The sequence below is a fragment of the Rhinolophus sinicus genome, chromosome 13, assembly GCF_057876585.1.
Source record: "Rhinolophus sinicus isolate RSI-liver-muscle chromosome 13, RSI-T2T, whole genome shotgun sequence".
NCBI lineage: Eukaryota > Metazoa > Chordata > Mammalia > Chiroptera > Rhinolophidae > Rhinolophus > Rhinolophus sinicus.
In genome coordinates, this window is record NC_142513.1 from 33,794,952 (window position 1) to 33,819,802 (window position 24,851).

General features: G+C 41.3%; 2 protein-coding genes and 1 long non-coding RNA gene across 3 annotated transcripts in view; 2 read left to right on the plus strand and 1 right to left on the minus strand.

Annotated features, from left to right (window-relative positions):
* Positions 1–504: 504 nt before the first annotated feature.
* LOC109458410 (uncharacterized) lies at positions 505–19,877 on the minus strand. The gene is made up of 3 exons (XR_016018231.1): positions 10,934–19,877; positions 6,274–9,133; positions 505–2,491 (listed from the first exon to the last, which is right to left on the minus strand). It is a non-coding gene; the product is annotated as an uncharacterized LOC109458410 (long non-coding RNA).
* Positions 19,878–19,900: 23 nt separating this feature from the next.
* Positions 19,901–20,774, plus strand: LOC109458416 (uncharacterized). Its single transcript, XM_088789442.1, has 3 exons — positions 19,901–19,907; positions 19,956–20,332; positions 20,480–20,774. The coding sequence occupies exons 1-3, from the start codon at positions 19,901–19,903 to the stop codon at positions 20,738–20,740; spliced, it is 645 nt and encodes a 214-aa protein (XP_088645568.1). The 3' UTR covers positions 20,741–20,774.
* The window catches only part of ISM1 (isthmin 1), a 69,760-nt gene continuing 65,671 nt past the window's right edge, over positions 20,763–24,851 (plus strand). The window contains exon 1 of the mRNA XM_019752054.3: positions 20,763–21,456. Coding sequence (XP_019607613.1) covers positions 21,319–21,456 — 138 coding nt within the window. The 5' untranslated portion in view covers positions 20,763–21,318. The remainder of the gene's footprint in view (positions 21,457–24,851) is intronic.

Below are 24,851 nucleotides of genomic sequence, written 5' to 3' on the forward strand. Positions count from 1 at the left end.
ATCATTTTAAAATAAATTCCCAAACTCACTGTGGCTACTTCATTGACTTTATGCATCTGCTTCCTTCATGACCTCCGAGAACAAGCTAACAGTGACAATCTGAGACATAAACCATAGAAATGAATAGAGTAATTTAAAGTTGTCAATGCTGAATGTCATTTAAAACATAAACTATGTTAATTAAAGGGGTCTCCCTTTATACACTGTCAGTTGTTGAGTTTACCACTTGGAGATGCATCTGTTCCTTTAAATTGTAGTGTTTCCAGAGTAGAGAATTTATTGAGGATGTCTTCTCTACTGCCGTTCGCACTAAATATGTTCCTGGAAGTGGTCAACTCCAAGACTAAATAGTAAACCTCAGCATCATGAGAACCAGCGCTATAAACTCTTAAGTTGCTTCTAGTAATGTTTCTCTCTCTCTCTCTCTCTCTCTCTCTCTCTCTCTCTCTCTCTCTCTCTCTCTCTCTCTCTCTCTCTCTCTCTCGCTAATTTGAATCTCACTTCCCAACTAAGGAAATAGTGGAAGTGTGCTGAAGCTAGAGAAAAAGCACTGCATTTGGAACATGTTTTGTTTATTTTCCCATAAACCCACTTGACTTAATTCATCTACATCCATTTTGTAAAAAATAAAAATAAAAAAAGAACCTGAAAATGTCAGTAGAGTGACCAAAGAAGGAAAATGACATTTAGGTTAAATTTCCACCTTCTCTGGATAGTGTTACCCAGGGCAGCTCCCGGCTTTTCAGTGAGGAGGAGGGGCTAGCAGTGAGCTTCATTAGCCATAATGATAATTACACACACTTTCAAAGAGGCTTTTATCCCCAAGGCTTGAAGTGCTCTATAAACATTAATTAATTTAAGCTCTGGCTAACCCAGTGCCATTATGTCTTTTGTAAAGAAGAGTAAACAGAAGAGCACAGAAGTTAAGTGGTTTCACTAGGCTCTTCAACTAGCCCAGTACATAGCTGTGAACAAAATTGAGTCTGAATGACAGCTTCCAATGCCAGTCACAAGCCCAGGAAGCTATGAGGTAGGAACAGAAAGGGAGATACTGCAAAATGGGGCAAGGGAGGAAATGGCTAAATTTCAACCAAAATGACAGGTAAACAGTGCAGCACAGTTAAGATGGACATCAGCATGTAGATAACTGTGGTCTCTAATCTTTTTTTTTTTTTTTTTTTTAGGACAGGGCTTCTCAAACTTTAATATGTAGACAAATTGCCAGGAGGACCTTGTTAAACTAGCGATACTGATTCAGGAGGTCTCTGATGAGGCCTGTGGGTCTTCATGCTAAACAAGCTCTCAGATGATGCTGGTGGATGGATGCTGCTGGCCATGGACCACATTGTGTAATAATTGCCTGTGGGATTTGTTTATTGTTAATTTTTTTTTCTTTCTCCAATTCTGTACTATTTGACTTTTTTGGTACCCATGTGTTAATTTTTTTTAATTGTTCCATGATATTTATAGGGGGAAATACACAGGTCTTAAATGCTTGAGTCTGTGAGTTCTAACAAATGTATGCACCTGGGTAATCCAGGATTCTGTCACGCTACAGATCATTGCCATCAACCCAGAAAGTTCACAGCCCCCATTTTGTGTAGCCAGGTTATAGGATATTTATGTACAAGGTCAAAATAAAAATAGGATAGTGGTTAACTTCTAAAATGAGAGCCATATTACTTCTCTAAGCCTCTTAAGTTAATAGAATGCCATCACCAACCTCACTCATTTCACTGTGACCTTCCCTGGAATTTGGAGGCAGAGTTGCAAACACATTATGTTGCAAACATCAGGCTGGAATCTAGGTCACCTGCCCTTTGATCCCAGCGTAAAGAGAATACCAGTTCTCTGAGCGGGTCTGCCTTGGCTCTTCCTACAAAATGAACAAAACAAATTCCACCTCATGGTACTTATTATTCAGTATTAATATGCTTAGTGTTTCTCAGTCTTTCCTTAAAGAGGAATCACTAAATTTAAAAAAAGTTTTTAAAGAGAAAGCACTAACTGGAGGCAACTATGTACTGTTTGAGCAAGGGAGAGAACACAGTTAGCTGATAAGAAACAAACCATGGGATTGTGCTTAAACAATTCTAAATCACAAAAACGAAAAGGAAGACATTTGATCAGTCGTTCAGTTTTCTTTTTTCCTACATGAAGATAAACATCTGGACATTTGGAAACGTTTGGGTAGTTAACTCATTTTTTCAGTTTTCATCATAAATAAATTAATTGGGCGACTTTTACAGAGGGTACGGTTATCTATAAAGCATGATGCTAGGTTCCTCGGGGATGAAAGGTTGCACAGGCTCTGGAAGAGTTTGTAGTCCACTTCACGTAACATTCAGCAACGTAAGAGCCTTTAGGAAGGCACAAGGGAGAAGTAAGGACGTTCAATAAAGGGCATATCCGTTTGTGAAAACCAGAGGAAAGTTCATGGAGATGGGACCTCATCTACAGCAGGCGGTAGAGGGGCAGCGGGTATGCCAGGCTAAAGAAAATTAACAAATAAAGGCATAAAAGTGGCAAGAAATATCTGAGAGTGTTGGGAAACAAACTCTTTTTATCCTGTCAAAAGATAAAAAGCAAAATGAGTATTATTTTCGTTTGCATTTCATAGCAAAATATAACTGGGCATGGCTACACTTCCACCTTTCATTCAGTAAATGTTATTGACTGCGCACCATGTATATGGCACTGTGCTAGGCGTTGGGCATGCTCTGATAAAACAAGATACACATGGCCACTGAGCTCATGGATCATACAGTCTAGCTGGGGAACAAGACAAAAGACAAGTAAATAAGTAATACACACTTACAGAAAAATAAAATAAATGAAAGAGATACAGACCTGTGGTGAAAAGAAGCCTAAGAGAAGGGACCTATTTTATACAGGATGTTTGGGGAAGAGCTTTCTGAGGAGGTGACATTTCAGCTAAAATCTTGAAGACCAAAAAGCAGCTAGGCTTGGGGGAATGGAGAAGCATAAGGATGCTACACACAGCAGAATTTTTGTGCAACGGCCCTAAGACATAAAAGAATGGATATATTCCAGGAGCTGTCAGAAGAACAATGAGCCTGGTGTTTAGGAAGTCAGGCAGAGAACGGCCCAAGGTGAGATGGGCAAACAGGCAAAGACCAGATCTTGTAGAATCTTATGGGCCATGGCAAAGAATCTGCATTTTATTCTAAACACAGTGCACAACCCTGGATAGGTTTTAAAATGGGAATGACATGATCTCATTCGCTGTTTAAAAGATCATTCCTATGAATAAGTCTCAGAGATCCACTACACAATCTAGAGCCTATGTTTAATAATACTGTATTGTAAAACTGAAAAGTTGCTAAGAGGATAAATCTTGTAAATGTTCTTATTACAAAAATAATAGTAATAATAAATAAAGAGGGTAGGAGGAAACTTTTGGAGGCGATGAATATATTTATGGCATAGATTGTTGTGATGTTTTCACAAATGTATACTTATCTCCAAACTCATTAAGTTGTATAAGTAAAATACGTATAGCATTTTGTATGCCAATTGTACCTTAATAAAGTAGTTTTAAAACAGAATGAGAAATAATAGTTAACGTATTCTGGGGGGAAAAAATCATTCTTACTATTATGGAAGAAAGAGATTGGAAAAGGGCAGGAGTGGAAATGAGAAGGTCAAGACTGTTGGGGGAGCTGTGATGAGAACTGATGGAGGTCTGGTTTGAGCGGCTGGTGCTAGGGATGAGAAGCTGGTGAATTTCAGATGTATTTTGGAGCTAGAGAATCAGTAGAGTTTGTTGAGGCTATGGAGGGTGAGGGTAAGGAGAAATTTGAGTAACTAGGTGGATAGTGGCACTTAGTTGGATGTCATTTTGGATTTTTCCATGCCATAGCTACATGTATACATCTTTAAACATTATCAATTAATTTAAAAAGAAAGAAATGTAACATCCAGTTCTCATAAGCTACTCATATGCTACCAAAAGTAGCATATCTTATTATTCAAATTCTAGAAAAGGTCTCTGTTATCAGAATACTCATGAAGAAGCAATTGCTAAGCATTAGCTACATGCTCAATAATTGGATACTAGGGGTCGGGGAATATATGTAACATATATGGAGTGCCAGTCACGGATCTAGATTCTTACCTGCAACAGCCCTACAAGTAGCTACTGTTATTATCCCCATTTTATGAGGAAAATTGGAGCACAGAGAAGATTAGTAGGTTGATAACGTGAAAATTTGAACTCTTTCTCTAAAGTTAAGATAAATAAATGAAAATGAAGTAAAATCTCTCCTTCAACAATCCCATGAAGATACAGGTATATATATATGTCTATTCATATGCAAACACTTATGTTATTATAATATGCATGGATCAAACTTTTGTATCTTTATATACTGGAAGTCTTTCTGCATTTTCAACTGCCTCAATGCACTTGAAATAATTATCTCTTTTAATAAAATGTGCCTTTATGGATTAAAAGAGAATTAAGTTAAATACATGGAAAAGCAATTATTTGATTGTTAAAATGGTCAGTACTTGCATTTTTATTAGCAGTGATTTATCATACATTTTATAGCCAATGACTATTTCTCTCGATGCCACAACTTGTAGAGATTTAGTTATAAAAATAGTTTATACACCTATAAAAACCTCAAGCTCCGTTAAATAGAAAACAAAGAAAGTAATTTGTACTGTCAAACCATCTTTTTAAACTTCAGAGTAGAGATGGGGGCTGGGAGCTTCAGACTAAGAAATGCAAAACCTGCAAGGATAAGTTCACCTTTTAAAACACTTTCTGACTCAACTCTTTAAATCCATTTTGAAACTACAATAAATGTGCCTCTCAGAGGAAAAACAGTGTTTATCCAAGTGCTTGTCACATTGGCTCACACCAAAAACAGCTTTGCAAAACCGTTTCGCATAAAACTTTAATAACACCATAAGACTTCTCAGAATCCTCATGAATATAATAACTCAAATAATATTGCTCAAGCATCTATACGTTCAAAGACAGACTTAATCAGCCTTTTGAGTACTGATTGGTTTTGGATTTCCATAGTTTTATTTTAATTTTGAGACGTCTTATTTCCAAGTCTCAAACAACCTAATTGCTTTCACAACAGAATCCCCCACATTTGAAGGGAATGGGGTGACAGACTCCCCTCAGAAGGCTGAGCTGTTGGGCTTGTCTGGACCACTTATTGTCAATTATTTTACATCCACTGCTCACAGTTTCCCCCACCATTTCCAGGATCCCTTGGAGTTTTCAAGAGCCCATTTTGTCTACCTTTGTAATAGAATTCTTCCCCTGGGCATGGAAATATTGCTAGAGCCTCCTTTAATAATTTTAACGGGGTGTGGTGCAAAAAGATATTTATTTTGTGTAGGGCAAAGTGTGGGGGAATTGCCTTTTTAATTGTGGCTCATATTTTCTTCCCAGTTGAATTAACTCCACTTTGGATTTGATATGAGGTAGCTGGCAGTTTAAGGGTTTTGAGACAGAATAGGGCCCAAGGTGTCAGTTTAGAAAGCAGTGGGGGTACCTTCACCTATCCAGGGCCACCTCCACCAACTCTTTCTAACTGGAAGAAGGACAGACAGACCATGGTGAAAATAGAAGGCAGAGGGCAGGGGGTTGGTCTCTGTGCACAGACACATTGGACACAACCAGGCCTTGCTTCCCCTTACAGGGAGCTCACAAGTGGACCCTGCTGGGTACCTGTCCTGCCTCCTGCCCAAAAGGGCCAATGCTTTGGTTCCTGCATTTTCTGGAAAGGTCTGTTATTGAACTCCAGAAACACAAATCAGATTAAATGGCTCCTCTGCTTAAGAACTATTGCTGGCTCTCCAATTTTCTTGGGATAAAGTCAAACCTCTTTTATGGATCTGACCCATGCTCAGCTCTCTAAGAGCTCTCCCCACCAAACACCCCCTTGCTACAGCCACACAGGCCTCATTTCTATGCGTTGGGCGTGCCAAGCCCTTTCCCACCTCCAGAACTGTTTTCAGTGGTAAATCTATTGCATGAAACTCTCTTCTATTATGTCCCTCCTCCAATTCAAGTCTCTGTTCAAAGGTCACCTCCTCAGAGACGCCTTCTCTCAAGCTCTCTGCCTCTCATGTAGGGGAGGGGGCAGTGAGAGTGAGAGACAAGGAGCCAAGTGAGGAGGTGTTAATGAGCAGGTTATCACTGTGGGCAATGAGGCCTCAGTTCCCCTAAAGACCTCCTGGGAGACTGTAGAACAGGCACTAAAGAGCGGAAATCAGGGTACTTACCCACCAACTCCAGTGTGCCTTGGTGGAGGGCAGTTCCTAGTGCATCCATTCCTGCGTGTAGGTGGGAGGCACTCCTGTGGCCAGAGAACACTCTCAAGCAGAGTCACAGGTGATCAAAGTGAGGGGAGTCTTTGTTATCCATCAGTGGTCCCAGGGCAACATGGGACATCGGCAGTGTCAGTTACATACTCTTACATAATCCTGAGGAAGCTAAATACACAGACAGCATTCTTGGAGCATGGCCAGTCTAGGACTTTGGTATCTTGGTTTCTAGTCCCAGCTCCTGCTCTGATGCACTGTGCACACTTGGTGGCACCTTACCTCTTCTGGGCCTCAGTTTCTTTGACTGTGAAAACAGGAATTTGGATATGGCTGTGTTTCCAATGTGTGGCATATAGATCACAGGGGGTACAGATGTAAGCGTAGGTAATAGATGTGTGGATATGCTCTAATTTTAAGGGTTGTGCATTTTTATTACACAGGTAAACACTAAAACAAATACCTCCTGAATTCTCAGTAACTTAATGCAGCAAGTATTGATGGTATGGTGGGGGGAGGGAGAGAAGAAGCCTCTCATCTACAAGGTGGTTTAAAAATCAAGGTTCCTTTCCTCTACTGACTGCCATTCTCAAAGACCCTGGGGTCCTAAACTATATTCATTGCATCCAGCCACTAGATAAGGAAAGAGAGAGACGGTGAGTACAGATTTCAGGAACCAGTACCTGAGTAATGAGTAAACCAGTACTACTGATTCTGACCATTCTTGATTTAACCATTCTTGGCCAGAATTCAGTCTTTTGGCCACACCTAGCTTGGAAATGTAATATTTTTGTGTCCAGGAAAATAACACATGAAGTTTTGAGGTTTGAGGAATACACATAGAATGATCACCGCCACAGTATATGTGCACATATATGCGTTACAGATATAGATATAGGTACCGGGACAGATATAGATATAGATACAGATACAGGTATAGCTATAGATACAGATATAACTATAAAAATATAACAACACCTTAAACTTTTTATTTCATGAATATTATTGCTGGGACATAGGTAGAAATGTTGATCTAAATGATTGATTTGAAGTGGTCAAAGAAAAAATTAGGTTAATAAGAGTGCGAAATTATATAGATGTGGCAAATTGTAAAGTTGGGATATGAATGTCCTCCAACTATATAATTTTATATAGAATTTGTTTATTCAGGTTTAGTGTCTATAAATATGAACCTGAGTCATGGAAAAATAATTCAGTTCATTTTCCTGGCAACTGTGGAAATTGGTTAACAATAATGCTGCATAACAATCACCCTAAAACTCAGTGGTTTAAAACAATAATCATTTATTCAGGTCTGCAGAGCAGGTGGGATTTGGCTGACCTGGGCTTGGCCCAGCTGGCCTTGGCCCCAAGTTGCTGTTTGGGTCCAGGTCTGCTCCACACATCTCTCACCCTCCTTAGAACAGTACTTGCCCAGGGTAGAAGCACGAGAGGGTGAGAGGAAACATACATTGTCTCTTCAGGCCTAGCCTCAGAACGGACACATGGCTAATGCACATGCCATGAGCCAAAACAAGTCACATGAATAAGCTTAATATCAACAAGGTAGGAAAATAGTCTCCAGTGAAGAACTGGGAAAAAGAATGCAGTCTACCACCGGTCCCCTCTAAGATATCCAAGGGAGGAATGAAAGATGTTAGGGAGAAATAAGACTAAAACGCACACCCTATTTAGATACTTTTATTTATTACCAAAACTTATTCCGGTATCAGTTACTCTGATCATGCAGTTTCTTACTACATGCAGTTTCAACTACATTCGTTGAAAGATGAACACCAAAAATATGGAGAGACACATTAGAAAAAGTATTGTGTGTCAACTTCCTCTGGTGCCATAAGGGGCACTAGTGAACAACTTCCTCAAGGTCTCAATATGAGCCTGACTAAGGTCTTAAGTGGGCACAAACTTGGTGATGACTTAGTGGTCTGGGACAGCACACAGTAGGACCCTAAGATAAGATAAGCAACCCAGGATAGTTTCCTTATGTTGCATCCCTGTTAGAGGAAAACAAAGTTTGAACTGAACAATGAAGTTCAAATATTGTTTCTGTTTTTTAAAATCCAGATGTGCCTTCTCCCTCCCCCGTTACAAACTTCATTGTGGTCGGTATGGTAGATTATAAAGCCAGCCATAATTCCCTGCTCTTCCCTTTATCTATATCCTCTGCAATGTGCCTTTGCAGCTCTTCCCATCAGGTTGTGGAGTCTATTTGCTCACACTTTGAATCTGGACCAGTCTTGTGACACTTTAAGCAACAAAATACAGCAGAAGTGACACTGTATGCATCTGAGCCTAGGCTCAAGAGCCTTGAAAGCTCCCATTCTCTTTTGAACCCTGCCACCATTATGTGAACAAGTCCAAGGTAGCCTGCTGGGGAATGAGACACCACATGGAACAGAGCTGTGTTGTCCCAGCTGAGGTGACCCTGGATGAACCCACCCCCAACCCACCTGCCACCTGTCCACAGATGCAGGAGTAAGACCAGCCCAGATTAGCAAAGCCCCCCAAGCCAACTAATAGACTTGTGAGAAATAATAAATTTGTTATTGTTTTAAGACACTGAGTTTTAGGGTTGTTCAGTATGAAGCAGTAATTACTGTTACAGATGGAATGTACGCACCCCCATCTTCCCCATGTGCAATGCACTGATGTTGGGCTTGACCGTTGTACTTTGGCTAATGAAATGTAAGTGGATGTGACATGAGCTGAAGCTTTAAATGTGCCTGTGTGACTCATCAGGCCTCTTGGAACTTCCACTCTCCAGCATGAAGCCCACGTAGTTGTTTCTTTAGCTTCAGTCCTATAACACAGACATGGGGAATAGACTTGAAATTGATCTAAAACCCGTAGTCCATCCTGGACCAGCCAAAGTCAGTCAAACCACAGCTGACCTGCAGATTTGTGAATGTAATTTAAAATGTTTGTTATTGTAATTCATGGAAATTTTGGTGTTTTTGTTAAAGCATTATCATAGCAGAAACCTAATATATAGAGTATTCACATACAAAGTTCATGTACTATGGGGTGCATATGATCTTTCTCCATAAACTAGCAACATCCTGGAAAATATAAAGCAATTGTTTATTAATTGTACCATAATTGAATTGTACTAGAAATTTTTACAAGATAAAAAATCCTATTATGAATCTTTTGTAAACTGTAGTTCATGGAGTACCATCTTTAATTACATTGACTTGTGATTTCCAGTTTCACATATTCAGTGCTGGATTAAATTGAAACTTATCTGAAATCCAAAGAAGAGTATAATAGTTCTAGTCCGGACTCCCTAGTTGATCTATCTTTTGACAAGTCTAAATACTGCTAGCATTATCTGAAAATTTCTACCCTGTATCTTATGAAATAACAGAAAAATAAATCTGTCACAGAAAAAGAGATCACAGACTTTTGGAAAAAGTTGTGCTATTTAGTTCAAAATAGCATTTCTTAAAAGGTATGAGATTATATTAAGAAATTTATAAGAATTGTAGTCAAAACCTATCTTCAGAGATGAATCACAGAGTATTTTTATTCTTATATTTTTTATTGAGGTACAACTTACGAAAAGTGCACAAGTCTTACATGAAGTGTATGGCTCACTTGGTTTTTACACATACGTGCACCAATACCCAAATCAAAATACAGAACACTTCTAGTACTCTGAAGGTTTCCTTGCACCCCATCCCAGTCTACACCCCTCCTAAGACACTATTCTGATCTCTCATTACCTTAGATTGGTTGTGCTTGTTCATATAAATGGAATGATACAGAATGCATTCTTTTATACCTATTTTTATATTAAGCATTATATCTGTGAGAATTATCCATATTGTTACATGCAGCAGTCAGCTATTAGTTCTTTTCCATTGATGATTAGTATTCCATTGTATGGATATATCAAAATTTGTTTATCCATTCTAGAAGTGATACATATTTGGATTGTTTCCAGCTGTAGACTATTGAGACTAAAGCTGCTATGAATATTCTTACATGTCTTTTTGTTGATACAAGCACTCATTTTGTTGGGTTTACCTCTCTTAATGCTATTTTAATTAAAGAAATTTTGTACAACACAAGTGTCCAAAAGAGAGGTTAGGCTAAGTAAATTATGGTATATTCATACAAGGTCATATGCTACAGTCATTAAAAGTATTCTTTTAGAAGATTTTTAATCACCATATACAGTATGGTTTCTATTATGTCCCCAGACTATGTGAAAACATCTAAATAGATATGTGGGCTATGTGTGGTGTGTGTGTGTATGTGTGTGTATGTGTGTGTGTGTATGTGTGTGTGTGTGGTGTGTGTGTGTGTGTGTATAAATAGGAAAGAATTATACCAGAAGGCTAAGAGTGACCACCTTTAGGTGATACATACATACATAATTTCAATTTCCTTTTTTATTACTTTCCATATTTTCAACAGTGAAAACATACTACTTTTATAATCAAAGAATTATTAATAAAAAAGACAAAAGCCACAACAGAAATTTTCTATTCATTAGTGAAATTTTATATTATAAACTCCATTTTTGCAGTGCTTCCTTTTATTTATTATATGTACTTAATCTAAATGGTATATAAAATCTTATCTCTCACCATACCATGAATCAGAATTGGGATGGTCAGGCCAAACAGACATCTTCCTACATGGCTCTGCCTGGACGATTCCATGATTCCATTCCCAGCTTAATATTATTGCCAGTTGTACAATACCTTGGAAAAGTAAATATTCTAAAACAAAGAGAGAAGGAGGAGCAAGGAGAAAGGCAACATCTGAGTGTTTGAGATAACTGAAGTACTCGATGAATCTCACTAAATAAAGTCGTTACAAATAAAGTGTCTAGAAAATATTAGAATGATATAACTGTGGATTATGCTGCAGAAATGAACCCTTTTATAATGACATGTAGGTTTACTATATTTTGATATACAGGTAACCTCCGTATAACACGGCACTTCTATAACAGTTTCGCTCTAACACGGTTCGAGAATTGGGGGAAACCCTCATACAACATGGCATCCTAGAACACGGTTTCACTCTAACACGGTTTGAGACTTAGAGAAATCCCCGAACAACATGGAGTATAATAAGAGCTTTTAAGCTTAGTAGTGATGATGAAGAAAACATCATTTAATACATATTAATATGTTATACTTTTGGTGAAAATTGCTTTAATAAAGATATTTCTCTTAATTATAAAAATATAATAGTATGTTTTTTAAATTTTTGGAAACTAACCCTCTTTTTTGTACTAGTTCTCTGTTTCGTATAACACGGATTAGCATAACCCAGCATTTTGAGGAACATAACAACCATGTTATACAGGGGTGACCTGTATAACCTATCTTTTATTTATTGTTTAGTATATAATATACACTTTTATTTTAAATGTTATATCCTAAGAATGTACCTATTGTTTTACTCTGAATAATCTTCATAACTCTATATACTCACATAATTTGACACAAATTGTCACTTGAAAAATCTCAACCAAAGTCAAAATCAGCTTAGGAAAGAATCTGAGAAACATAAAATCCTGCATCGCCAAATATTTCCTTTTAGAGTTTCTGTTGTCCAGGGGTCAGCAAACTATAGCCCCCAGGCCTTATCCAGCACTGTGTCTTCTTGTATGGTACCTGAGCTAAGAATGGTTTTCACATTTAAAACACTTACAGGTTAAATGGTTATAAAAGTACATATGTGATATTCTTAATTTTTCTTCTTATCCCACAAAACTGGAAACATTTACTATTCTGTCCTTTACAGAAAACATTTGTTGGTCCCTGCGTTAGTCCATCTGTGACGTTATATGCTTTTGTTCACATACTGGTGAAAATGAGTAGTGTATTTGCAGAGGTAATTAAATGTGGAAAAAAGAACCACACATTCAACATGCCCATTTTCTTTTCCTCCTAAGCATACAGGAATTCTATATACCCCAGTCATTCTTGAGACTGAGTTCTAGCCAGTGGGATGTAGTCAGACCTTAAAGTTTCCCGAGCAAGCTTTATATACTCTTCTCTCTACTCTTGTGTGGTGGGTGAAAGTTCTAGAAAATGCATAGCTAATAAATAAAAGGACTCTGGGCGTCTTAATTAAAGGAAGACTGCCTTTTGTGTAATAAAATATTCAAAAAATTGTGGCATAGCAAGAAATAAATTTTTATTGTATTAAGTAATTGAGCTTTAGAGGATTATTTGCTATGACAGCCAATGTTACTTTCTCTGACTAATACATATATTACAATTTTTCAATATTGCTGTGTCTCATATCACCATCACATGTTGTTTACGCATATACACACTAAAAAAAGTGTGAGAACAGTTTATCCCTCAATCTTTGTGAGTAACCAAAACATCCCATTAAAGTATTAATTGGCATTCATATCCCCAACAAATAAAATTTTTATTCCAAAATTCAACTTTTTGTTTGTCATTTATGGATAAAACTGAACTATAATTTCAGAATTAAGTTAGACACCAGATAAATAAAATAAAATTCTGACCTTTGTAAAATAACAACCTCCCCAAATTTGAGCTCCAAAAATGTGTAAATAGCTCTTTCATGCTTATTCCTCCACAAGGCTATTTCTCATGTAACTTTCATCATCCTATTTAGAGTTTATCAAGTGAGAATCTTCAGATTTCAATTTAGACACATCTGGCTCACAAATGAGTCGCTCCACCCCCAATCGTTGTGAAATCCTGCTACAGCATTAGTGATGAGATCTTGTGTTTATTAGTAAAGAAGTGAGAACCAGTCAGTCACAAAACTATTTTGAGTGGAGACATCTCTGATGTGCCATCTTAAAGTTGTCAACTTGATCTTTCTCTGCTGAGGAACTGCTGTCATTAAATTCACTTCTGAATGTAAATTTACCAGTTTTAGCTTTCTTTCATATATAACCTCACCTGGAACTGTTGAAAAGATTCTTTCAACTACTTTTTAGTTGTGAAAAAAGAGTTAACATTTGTAACCTGTTGATTTTTTTCTTCATTTGACTGAGCTCTTTAACTTCCCAAAGTATATTTGGATTCCTTGCATTTAAAAGTGTGCATCATAAAGCTAAGATTTTTATTATTTTTAAATCACTGAAGGTAACTGTGATTAATAAGAAATTTATTTCTTTTTTGTTTTACACCAAGTGTGCCTTGCTAACAAAAAGACAGAAAAATGAAAAACAGCTTAAGGCCGAACTATTAAGAATGAATTGATAAAGACTTCGGATGAGAACAAACAAAAAATACCTGATTCATGGAGGAAAGTCATCCTCTAATATAGTCACAGCCCACTGTTTGGCTGCAGTTACTAGAACCCAGTTTCTTTTCCTCTAGCAGGCTAGTCCTGGCTTATTCACTTGGCAGTGGCAAAGTTTCAAGACAGACACAGAAAGAGAGGAAGCATGCAAGGCTTCTTGAGGCCTCAGAACAGAACTGGCAAATCTCTTGTGCTGCATTTTGTTAGTCAAAGCCAATCACAAGGCCGGCACAGAGTCAAAGGGTGGACGCCTAGGTGTGGTGGTGGGAGAAGCTGCAAAGTCATATTGTAAAGGGCCTCAATAAAACGAAGGGAAATTGCTCATTTGTACAATCTACCACGAAGATGTATGAGTGTTCATTCAATTATGCATACTGCTTTTCTATAGGTTAGAAATATTTCAAAATGAAAAGAAGGGAGAGGAATAGAAGACAGCACAAGAAGCCAGATACAAAAGAAGATATAAAATTCAAATTACATTAATTTTTCTAAAGTCAAATCAAATGTATAGAAGTCAGAATATTGGTAACATTTGGATAACTGGCTTCTGCAGTGCTGGTAACATACTATTTCTTGACCTGAGTAGTAAAAATTCCATTGAGCTATAAGCTTAGGATATGTACTCTTTCCTATATGTGCGTCATACTCTAATTTTTAAAAGTTTACTTTGAAAATAGAAACAGCATTAGTGTTGGAGTGGGGTAACCTGATGCTTCCACTAAGTCCCTCTGTGATATTGAAAATGTCAATTTAATTCTCTGGGCCTCAGTTTCCTCATCTGTAAAAGGAAGCTGGATAAACTCCATGGTCCCCTTCCAACATCTGGACTCTGAGATTTATTCTGAGTGGATAGTTTGCACTCCTTCTGCCTAGAAACAATTTGTCAGAGTTAAAAAAAGAAAAAAAAGACTTACATGATGTATAACATATAACCTTGGAATTACAAAGCACTTTTCTCTTCCAGTTACAACATGTCCCTGAGATTATATTTTGCTTTATAGAGTTTGCGCAGAAATGAGTATGGCAAAGCAAAAGCAATAGAGGGGTCTCTTGTGGAACAGATGAGTTCTACAAGTGCAAGTTACTTGCAGAAGAGGTCAGTGGACTACAAAGACATCACATTTTAACATCACACTAGAAATGCAGTAAAGGATACCGCCACATGTGGAAGAATCACCACACACCCTTTCAAAAAGCCAATCCTGTTTCCCTACTACTCCATCCGGTGCCTGGGAAGGACAACCCTCACTCTGGAATGAAGTTTCTTGACCTTCTCAAAAGGTCACCCACTCAGTGATCTCTTGGGTTCTTTATACATTTAGGGGCTTTTAGGGCAAAGTGGAGAGCCACAGGCATCCCCCTGTCTTCGCATGTCTTGTGTATGTGTTGTAGCATCAGGAAGTGGATGGTCCAGGTGTCCCATAAGCCTAGCTGTTGCTTCAGGGGTCGGAACCCCTGGGAGTGCCTCTGAGTCTTTGAGGGTGGTGATTTTCTCACTTCTGAGCACTGTGAGCCCTTCATAGTTCAAAGGACTCTAATGGAACAACACTGTGTTTTTTGTTTGTTTGTGTTTTCTCTAAAGCTCCCTTCAGCTATAATTTTCAGCAGTTTTCTAAAAGTTGCATTCATTGAACAAATATTTATGGAGCATCTATGTGAATTCAGAAGTCAATGAGACAGACAAGCACCCTGTTCTCACGGACACAATGTGGAGTCCTTCATCTATTAAAGAGAACTTACTCCCTTTTTCCTGCTGTAGCAGTAATATTTGAACTTCACAACAGCCCTGGGGCAGGCATTCTTAGCCCCAAGTTACAGATGAAAAAACTGAGACTCTGAGAGGTAAACTTCTTGCCTAAGAGGTTACATGGTTAGTAAGTGGAATTCATCCAACCCCTCTTTGCTATAATTCCTTTATATATGGCACCTAAGATAAAGTGGTGTCTTAAGTCAGTCTGTTATAAAAGGGATTGGCAAATTAAGTCATGAGATTCAGCTGCCTGTTTGTGTACATAAAGTGTTATTAACACAGCTACACCCATTTGTTCATATATTTTCTTTGACTGCTTTCCCACTGCAACAGCAGAACTGAGTAGTTGTGGAGGTGACCTCATAGCCCACAAAGACAAAAAGATTTCCTATCAGACCCTCTAAAGAAAAGATTTGCCACCTCCCCTTCTCAGAAAATTACCCCTTATATTAGTGAGAGTAATGTAAGCTCCTGTAACAAACCCCAAAATTTTGGTGGCTTAACATGTTTTAAAAAGTTTATTTCTCAATTACATAATAGCCCAGCCAATGTTTTCTGGGCAGAGGTAGGGGTGGGGTAAGAGCTCTGCTTCAGGGATCCAGGCTGATCATTGTTCCAAGTTCACCCTGGGCAGAAACATCCAGCCAGCAGACAAGAGAAAAGAGAGATCATGCACAGGAGATTTTTATGAGCCAGATATGGAAGTGGCACACATCAATTCCACCCACACTCTATTTATTGGCCAGAACTCCGTCACATGGCTGTGTCTAAATGCATATGTAGGATACTGGGAAATGTAATTTACTGTTATGTACAGGACGAAGAGGAAACAGGTTTTGGTGAACATGTAACAGCCTCCACCATAATCCCTAAAGGCTAATCATTCTTACACCCAGAAAAAAAAAAGAAAAAAAAAACTCTACTTTTGACATCTTGAATATGTTTTAAAGTTCACATACAGTATGCATGTTTAATTTTTTAATGTGTTCAAAAAATTTTTAATTGAAGTGGGGTAAGTTCACCCTCAGCTTTTTGAGGTACATACTGAAATACGAAGTCTGACAATTAAGTTCGAGAACTTTATTGCAATGATGTTGCTAACCTTTTTTGTTATCAGAGAGATTATTCATTATGAATTTGTACCAACTGAACAGTTAACCAGGTTTACTACTTGGAAATGCTCAAAAGCCTGCATGAAAAAGTTAGACCTGAACTTTTCGCCAACAATTCATGGCTCTTGCACCACGACAATGCACCAGCTCACACGTCACTATCTGTGTGGAGTTTTTAGCCAGTAAACAAATAACTACTGGGACACCCTCCCTACTCACCTGATCTGGCCCCCAATGACTTCTTTCTTTACCTGAAGACAAAGAAAATATTGAAAGAAAGACATTTTGATCACATTCAGGACATCAAGGGTAATACAATGATAGCTCTGATGTCATTCCAGAAAGAGTTCCAAAATTGCTTTGAAGGGTGGACTAGGCGCTGGTGTCAGTGCATAGCTTCCCAAGGGGAGTACTTCAAACACGACCATAGTGATATTCAGCAATGAGGTATGGAGCACTTTTTCTAGGATGAATTCGCAAACTTGATTGTCAGACCTCAAATGTACAAGTGAAAAGACATGATGTCATGGATTTGCTTCAAAATAATCTGAGAGGGAAGTGTATGAAAATATAGATGAGGCAAGATCGGTCTTGAGTTTTGTTGAAGCTGGGTTATGGGTATGTGAGGATTCATTACAGCATTCTCTTGACTTTTGTATATATTTTTAAATGTCCTTAATAAAAAAGTTGTTTTTAAGATTACATTAAAACTACTCTTTGTTGCCCTGCAACAGTTTTTAGTAAAAATAACAATAAAAATAAAGTGAAAACAATAGAATCTTGACCATAATAGACCACAAGGTTCTCTTCAATTATCCTTACTATAGGTGTTCTGGCTTGTTGTTAATTTCTCTTACTTTCTCCAAATATCCCAGTCAAATAAGCTTGTCGGGAAAATAAATGGATCAATAATAAAAGACAAAAATCTAAGAGAGAATAATACAATCAAAAGATAGAAGAGTTAACAGTATTCAAAGTTCAGCTACTTAGAGTAGGAACACTCTCAAGAGAGTTAATTTATTAAGTGGGTCTAAATAAAGACCAGATTTGTTACATTCATTAAACAAACACTGAGTGAACAACTACTGGATGCAAAGCATTGTACTCAGCTCTAGAAACAATAATGACGAGGCAGGTGTCCCTGTCTTGAAGAATGCACTACTTGTCCGGATGGGTAATACCAGCTGCTATAGCAAACATCCCAAAATCACAGTGGCTTTGAACAACCACGTTTTCTCACTGTGTAAGGTTAAATGAAGATATTACTGGTCCAATAGCTCTCTCTTGAGTAAGTAACTCAGAGAATAGGGCTCCTTCCACCCCAGAATCCTTTGCTATGTAGAAAGGAAAGAGGGTGTGTGTATAGATGATCACTCAGGATGTTTTACGGCCAGAAGTAGAACTAACAGAGCTCTTCACAGACCCAAATGTTGCTGGAAAATGTTTCTCAAGCTGTGAACCCAGGAACAATAAAACTGGATATTGAAGGGGTGGAGGGTTTGTGCTTATGGGTGGGAGATACGCTCTGAAATGTTCTACCACAAAGATGATCCAGGTCTGGTGGGAAGACAGACAGACAGAGGTGAAAACAGACATTTTACTAGGCCATAGTAAGATCAACAATAAAGATATGAGGAAGGTGCTGTAGGAACTCTGAAGAAGTAGGTAGGATTTTTTAAACTTTCATCAGTTATTGGTAAGATTTCATAAATGTGCTCGAAACTTAATTTGTTTAGGCTATTAAACTTGTAATTCTTTTCCCACAAAAATGGTAATCCCATGTTTTCTAAGTCCTCAAAAGCAGAGCACTGCTGGCAGCCTTGTCTGACCACTTAGTCACAGAGCATGGACATTTATCGATACTAGTTATGTGTGCTTACTAGAACATAAACTCACCTGGAATTTGGATCTCACAGCGTGAAAGGATTTTAATAGGATTCATTCATACATTTGTTCAACATTTTATAAAGACTTCTGCCCCCAAAATTCAATTTACAATTTTTACAACATCTTACAAAGACTTTGATCTTCAACTCTCCCTTTACAAATTTACAAGAATTTACACTCACTGCAAGGATTTCTTTCCAGAGTTTTTTAAAAGTTATTTTTCCTTAGGATCCAAAAATGTTAATTTTAGATGAGAGGAGAGGCAGTTGAGGCTCACATGTGGGGACTGTGTGTGATGAAAATGCAGGACACAGCAGCGCCTGGATTCTAATTTAGAACAGCCTGCCTCAGGCAATAGGAAAGTCATTTGTCCCTGTGCGCCCACATCACAATCTGGCACAACTGGGGGTTAGAGCCAGCCTTAAATTCTGTCTGGCTACAGGATTCTATTTTGCCACCTTAATTTACATATTCCATCCCTGTGCTGACTCTCTGGCCCTTCCACCCCCTAAGTGATTCTAATTAGAAAACACACAGGAGGATACTTGTGGGATCTGAAAGCTGCTGAGATCCCCTCTTTGATCTCCCATCTGAACCACGAACGGTCTATTGTTTCAAATTCTCCCCAAGCCCTCCGGTTGACAATTATTGGCATTTTAGAGCCTGGAGAGTGCAATAAGATGTCAGACAGAACCGGCTGCCTAAAAATCCAAAGCAAGCTCTCCTTCCAAACATCCAAACATCTCCCTAAAAAATGCTGAAACGGGAAAGATATCGCGTGCTTAGTTAATAAGCTGCCAATTTATTAATAGGAAGTTAGGGCTGGTTAGATTTTTAAAGATGCTCAACGTTATCTTTAAAGTGGTAACTAGCCCTTCCTTCCCCGACACAAATAACCCCAACCAGCACCCCCTACCTTAACCACTGCTATATAAATTCTGCAAAATGCCACGGTGACCTGTGGAACTTTCGGAATGATGAGTGTGTCTTGTCTTAATTTGGGTAAGACTTGGCTAAAGTGCCTTGCATAAAGCTGTGAAGTCGGAAGGGGGTTGATTTAAGAATCTTTTCTCAGTTTGTAGGACAGGGAAGATAAAGGCAGTAACAGGGCAGGGGGAGAGGGGCGTGCCTGTGAGAAAGGTTTGTTTATTTAATATCAGTCACCAAGGGAGAATCGGGAGGGCCGAATCCCTGGGGCACTGGGTGCGAGATGGCATTGGAAATTTGCGAAATGGATAAGTGCGAACGCCTGGACTGAGGACTCCGGCGCGCGGGGAGGGAAGGGCTGGGCGGGCACAGGGGAGGAGGGAAAGAGGGAACCGGGTGGGAGGCGGGGGAAGGGGAGTATAAAAGGCCTCAGCTGCACAGAGTGCCCGCCACTCCGAGCCATCTCGGGAAGGCGGGAGCCACAGCAAGACCCAGAGGGAGGGGAACGAGCGTGGTGCTACTGAGGGGAACTGAGCCCACCTTCGGACCCAGTTCGCTCCTGCATCGGAGGCGAGTACCCCGCGCCCTCTGCTCAACCAGAGCCCTTCCACCCGCCAGCTGCCCCCTGCAAGGCATGAGCGGCGCGCGGGAGCCCGAGGCTGCAGCGCGGTCATGAGGCGGTGGCCCAGGAGCGGCGGCTGTGCGACTGCAGCCCCCAGGTCCCCTCCCGGAGCGGCGCCTCCGGGATGAGCTCCCCGACCCGCGTCTACCAGAGCTGAGATTGACCCCCAGTACCCCACCAGCGTTGTGCGCGCCTGAGCCTCGGGCACCTGGCCCAGCAGCTTCCCGCGGCGACACCTGCGCACTGGATCAGACCCACGTCCAGCGAATCGGACTCACCTCCCTTCCCAGGCTCTACAGGGCGGCTCGGGTGTGTGAGCAGCGGAGCTCAGGAGGCGGGCGGCCCACCGTCCAGGAGCAAGTGTCAAGACCCTTCTGGAACGACCTTTTATCTTCCCCCTCTTACACACGCACGCCAGCTTCAGGCGGGGCGGCACGGTCGCAGGTAGACACCTGGCTTGCCCGCGCCCTCTCCGTTCTCCATCACAACTCCAACTCCACTTTGTCAATAAAGGTTTCTAAACTCGCCCAGATACCCCCACCCACCCACGGTCCCGAACTTCAGTGCGCCTAAGGGCTGTGCCCTCACCAGCCACAGCGACCTCGGCAGCGGTGGCGCGCACTTGGCACAGCCTGGCAGGCGGACGCGGACCCCGGAGGGCCGTCCAGGTCACCTACAAACAGTGACAATCCCCGTGTGCCCGGGGCCCCCATCTGGAGCCGGCTCACCCTAGCACTCTGCAGCGCGCTGCCCGCGGCCCGAAGGAGCGCAGGGAGGAGGGGAGGTGGCTCGTCGGGTGAGTGGCTCAGGGCGGGGGAGCCCAGCGTGGAGGTAACTCCGGGCCGCCACTGAAGCCCTCCTCCTCCTCCTCCTCCTCCTCCTCCTCCTCCTCCTCCTCCTCCTCCTCTCCTCCTCCTCCTCCTTCTCTTCCTCCTCCTTCTCCCCGCGCTCCTCTGGCGGCCGCTCCTGCTCCAGCTGCGGCGCCGCGGCCACATCTGGGGCGCCCATGTGCGCTCGGGGGCTCGGCTGCGCCCGCCCCGCCGCCGCCCCCGCTGCCCCCTGCCCGCAGGGTGGTCTCCGGCCCGGCCCGGGTCCGGGGCAGCTCCCCGACTCCGCCGCCGCCGCCGGGGAGCGCCGGGGCTTGCTCCGCAGCCGGCTTGGACGCCCCCGGCCCCGCCGTGGCTCCGCCGTGGTGCGGCGGCGGCGGCGGTTGCGGCGGCGGCGGTGGCGGCGGTGGCTCCTGCTCCCCCGGCCCGGCGCGTCCCGCGGCGCCCAGCGCCAGCTCCGCGGGCCCAGGGAGCGGGGCCCCGGCGGGGGCCGAGGCGGGAGCCGCGCTGCCGGGCTCCCGGGCTCCGACTCCTCCTCCCCCGGCGCCACCGCCGCCGCCGCCGCACGCCGCGCCGGGTCCTAAAGCCGCGCGCCTCAAGAGGATGGTGCGCCTGGCGGCCGAGCTGCTGCTGCTGCTGGGTCTACTGCTGCTCACGCTGCACATCACCGTGCTGCGGGGTTCGGGGACCGCAGACGGGCCGGACGCCGCCGCGGGCAACGCCAGCCGGACCCAGCTGCAGGTGAGTGCGTCGCTGGAGAGGGGCGCGCGTGGCAGCGGGACCCGGGTGGCGGGGTGCTGAGCTCGCGCCTGATGGATGCGAGGAGGCTAGTCCCCCGCCCCACCGAAGTGCAACTGTTTCGGCAGCAGTTTTGCCGGGGCAGCCGGTCTTAGGCAGAGGCGGAGCGGGGGTGTGTGCCCGGAGGCTGGGCCTGGTTCGGAGGGCTGGCGGCCGCGCTCCTCTAGTTCTAGCACAAGTCAGGTACTTGGGAGAGCGAGGCGTGGGATGGGCGGAGGATGTGTGGAGCATGTATGTGTTTGCTTTGGGATTCTGCCAGGCATTGGTTGCCCTTTGGAGGCCAAGTAATGTTACTGGGGGTGAGAGGCGGAAGTAGTCTTTAACTATAGGATAACGTCCCCAAACTGGGTTTGGGAGGAAGAGTCCCGGTTAGTCTGCCCCTTCAGAAACGCAAAGGTCAGGAAATAATTTTCCGAGGAGAATGACCGGACACTGTTTTCCCACGCGGTCCTGGTGCCTTCGGTGTCCCTCCTGGGCCTCACCGTAGGTTCCCGAGTGTGGTATTGGTCAAGGGGAGGGCGCGGAGTCAAGGCACCTGCAGTGCTTTGGGCCGTGATCACCTGGGGCTTTAAAACTTACAGCAAAGACTTCTTCCTAGTGCTCTGCCAGAGTTGAAGGTCGCCTTGGGAATGCGGTTCTAATGATCAATTTCAGCTCCAAGCCCGTGGGGAGCGGCGGTCGCGACTGGGGAGGTGTAGTGGGCGTCATACAAAAGTTGAGTTCCCCTTTCCTAATAAAGTGTTGCCCAGGTAAGGATTTCCCGCCTCTACCTTGACAAGCGCTTTTCCTTGGGTCTAGGAGTGTGACAACTGTCAGTTTGGGGCATGGGTAAAAATCCGCAGGGATTCTCTCAGAAAGCAGTGGAAATTCTCTGGCTCCTAACATCTCAAACCGCCCCTCTAAAACTCTTTGCTCTTCAATATCGACATAAGTATTACTTATTGCTCCAAAGGGCTTTACAATCATTGTCTCTGCTAATTCAGTTTCACATCTTTATGTAACTTGTTGCGCAAAAAACTTGACTGTTAAAGAGAGAATTCACTTCAACACTTCCAAACAGTGCTTACTATGTGCTACTGTTTTAAGTGCTTTAACTGATTTAATGAGGTTCTATATTATTAATATCTCCCCTTTACAGATGCAAAAAATAAATGAGGTACAGAGAGGTTAAGAAATTTGCCAAAGTTCACACATTCCAAACTCTTGATTAATTACACCACGTTTTCTCTCTGCCAGGGTGTTACAGACTAAAGCAAGGTGACCCTTGGCACAAAAATGCAAAACCAGGAATGGAGAAGTATACACTCCGGAGCCTAAAGTTCTTTTAAATTTGGGACATTTCTGAAAATGTCCTAACTTTGTGGGGTCCTCTCATCTTCTGTGGGCAAACAGGTACAGTGACAGATTGATGGGATTCCTTTGGGGAAATGGAAGATACCACCATTCTGTAAATTGTGTTATACCCACTAGTCTAACATGTAGGAATAATTCTTAATATCTTCAAGATTTCTGGAAGTCATATTTTATACATGATGCTTTCTTTCCTCATGGACTCATGAAAAGCTGTAAAAATGATGTTCTATGGAAAAGTAAATTTGGCAGATTTCTTTATGAGGTGTTTGCTATCATTAGAATAACCTGGGGCTGGCCTTTTCTGCCTGAACAGTAAGGTAATGAGAGAAGCAGCTGGTGGAAGTGGCAACTGCAAAGGGAAGTGGATTAAATTCTCAAAAGGGCCTTGGGCTGAAGAATTGCCCCAAAAGAGCAAAAGAAATGAGGGATTTAGAAAAAGCAATGCTCCTAGGAATAACTTGGGTCCCAAGTAGCTGCTGATCCACCAGCTTCAGTTTATCTTACAATAGCGTTGTTATTCTATCCACTCAATGTGCTTATACAGGAAACATGATGAGTTTAACAGTTTAGTTCATAATTTTACTCTCTTTTGTAATTTGTTATTATAAAAGTTTTATATTCTTCCTGACTAAAGTTATTTCATGGGCCCTCTCACTCCCCAAAGTTATTATGATTCAAGTGGAGAATGTATGTTCCACCAAGTGAGGAGATCTGCAAAAGACATTTATTAATTATCCTGTTGTTTTCAGGCCCCAGCAAGTGAAATTGCTAGTAGCAGGTGTATTTGAAAACAAAACTGTGAATGCTATATTCTTTCTTGACATAAGCTAGACAGTCCAAGATGACCTCACTCCTTTGTCTGATGGTTGGTGCTGGCTGTCACCTTGGCTCTCTCTCCATATAGTCTTTAATCCTCAAGGAGGATTTAGCCTGCTTGTCTTTACATGGTGAACTCAAGAGTAAAAGCAGAAGTTGCAAGGCCTTTTGATGAGCTTGTACAATGTCAGTTCAGCCACATTCTAGTGGCGAAACAAATCACTGGGTCAGCTCTGATTCTAGGGGACAGGAAATAGGCTGCTCTTGATGGGAGCACCAGCAAAGTAACATTGCAAAGAATGTGGGAAGGGGTGGGAGGAATTATTGTTGCCATCTTTGCAAAATGTCTATCATGTTGACCTTTGTCTCATGTACTTTGTAAATGTTTGGACCACTCTTCCACTCATCTTTTAACATTGTTTATGCTGCCTTTGGTCATGCAGAAACTTTTTGTTTTAAATAACAATCAACTCTGAATCCTTTCCCTTATGACTTTTGGTTTTCTGGCCTTATTTAAGAAAGTTTTCCTCAAATAAAGATTGTCAAAATCTTCAAATATATTCTATTCTAACAGTTTTAGTTTTATTTATTTTGTTTGTTTAAGATTACAATCTACTTTGAAGTTATTTGTAGGTTTAACGTTTAAGATAAAAATACAACTTTGGTTTTTATCCAAGTGAATAGTCACTTGTTCTATCATATTTCTTAAACACTCCATTTTACATTCATTGATACAAAGTAACACTTTTATAACATACTAAAATTTTCAGATATACATAACTCTGTTTCTTGACTTTCATTTGTCTATTCATGTACTAATACCACACTAGCTTCATTTAATGTAGCTTCAAAGTATAATAGGGCAAATTTGCTTTCATTTTAAAAATATCTGTCTTAGAAATTTTTATAAAATGTCTTCTTGCAAACAGACTTTGGAATTATTTTTAAGAATTCATTGAGATTTTAATGAGAATTGCTTATAATTTTTTGGTTAGTTGAGAAGCGTTGAGAACTTTTTAATTTTTAGTGCTCCCATTCAAGACATTCTATAGGTATCTATTTATTTTTTGAGCACATATTTATAGTTCTCTTCATCTTTTTTTCACATTTCTTTTTACAAGCTATCTTCCAGGTTTGATTACTGTTGTGAATAGTGTTTTATTTTCTGC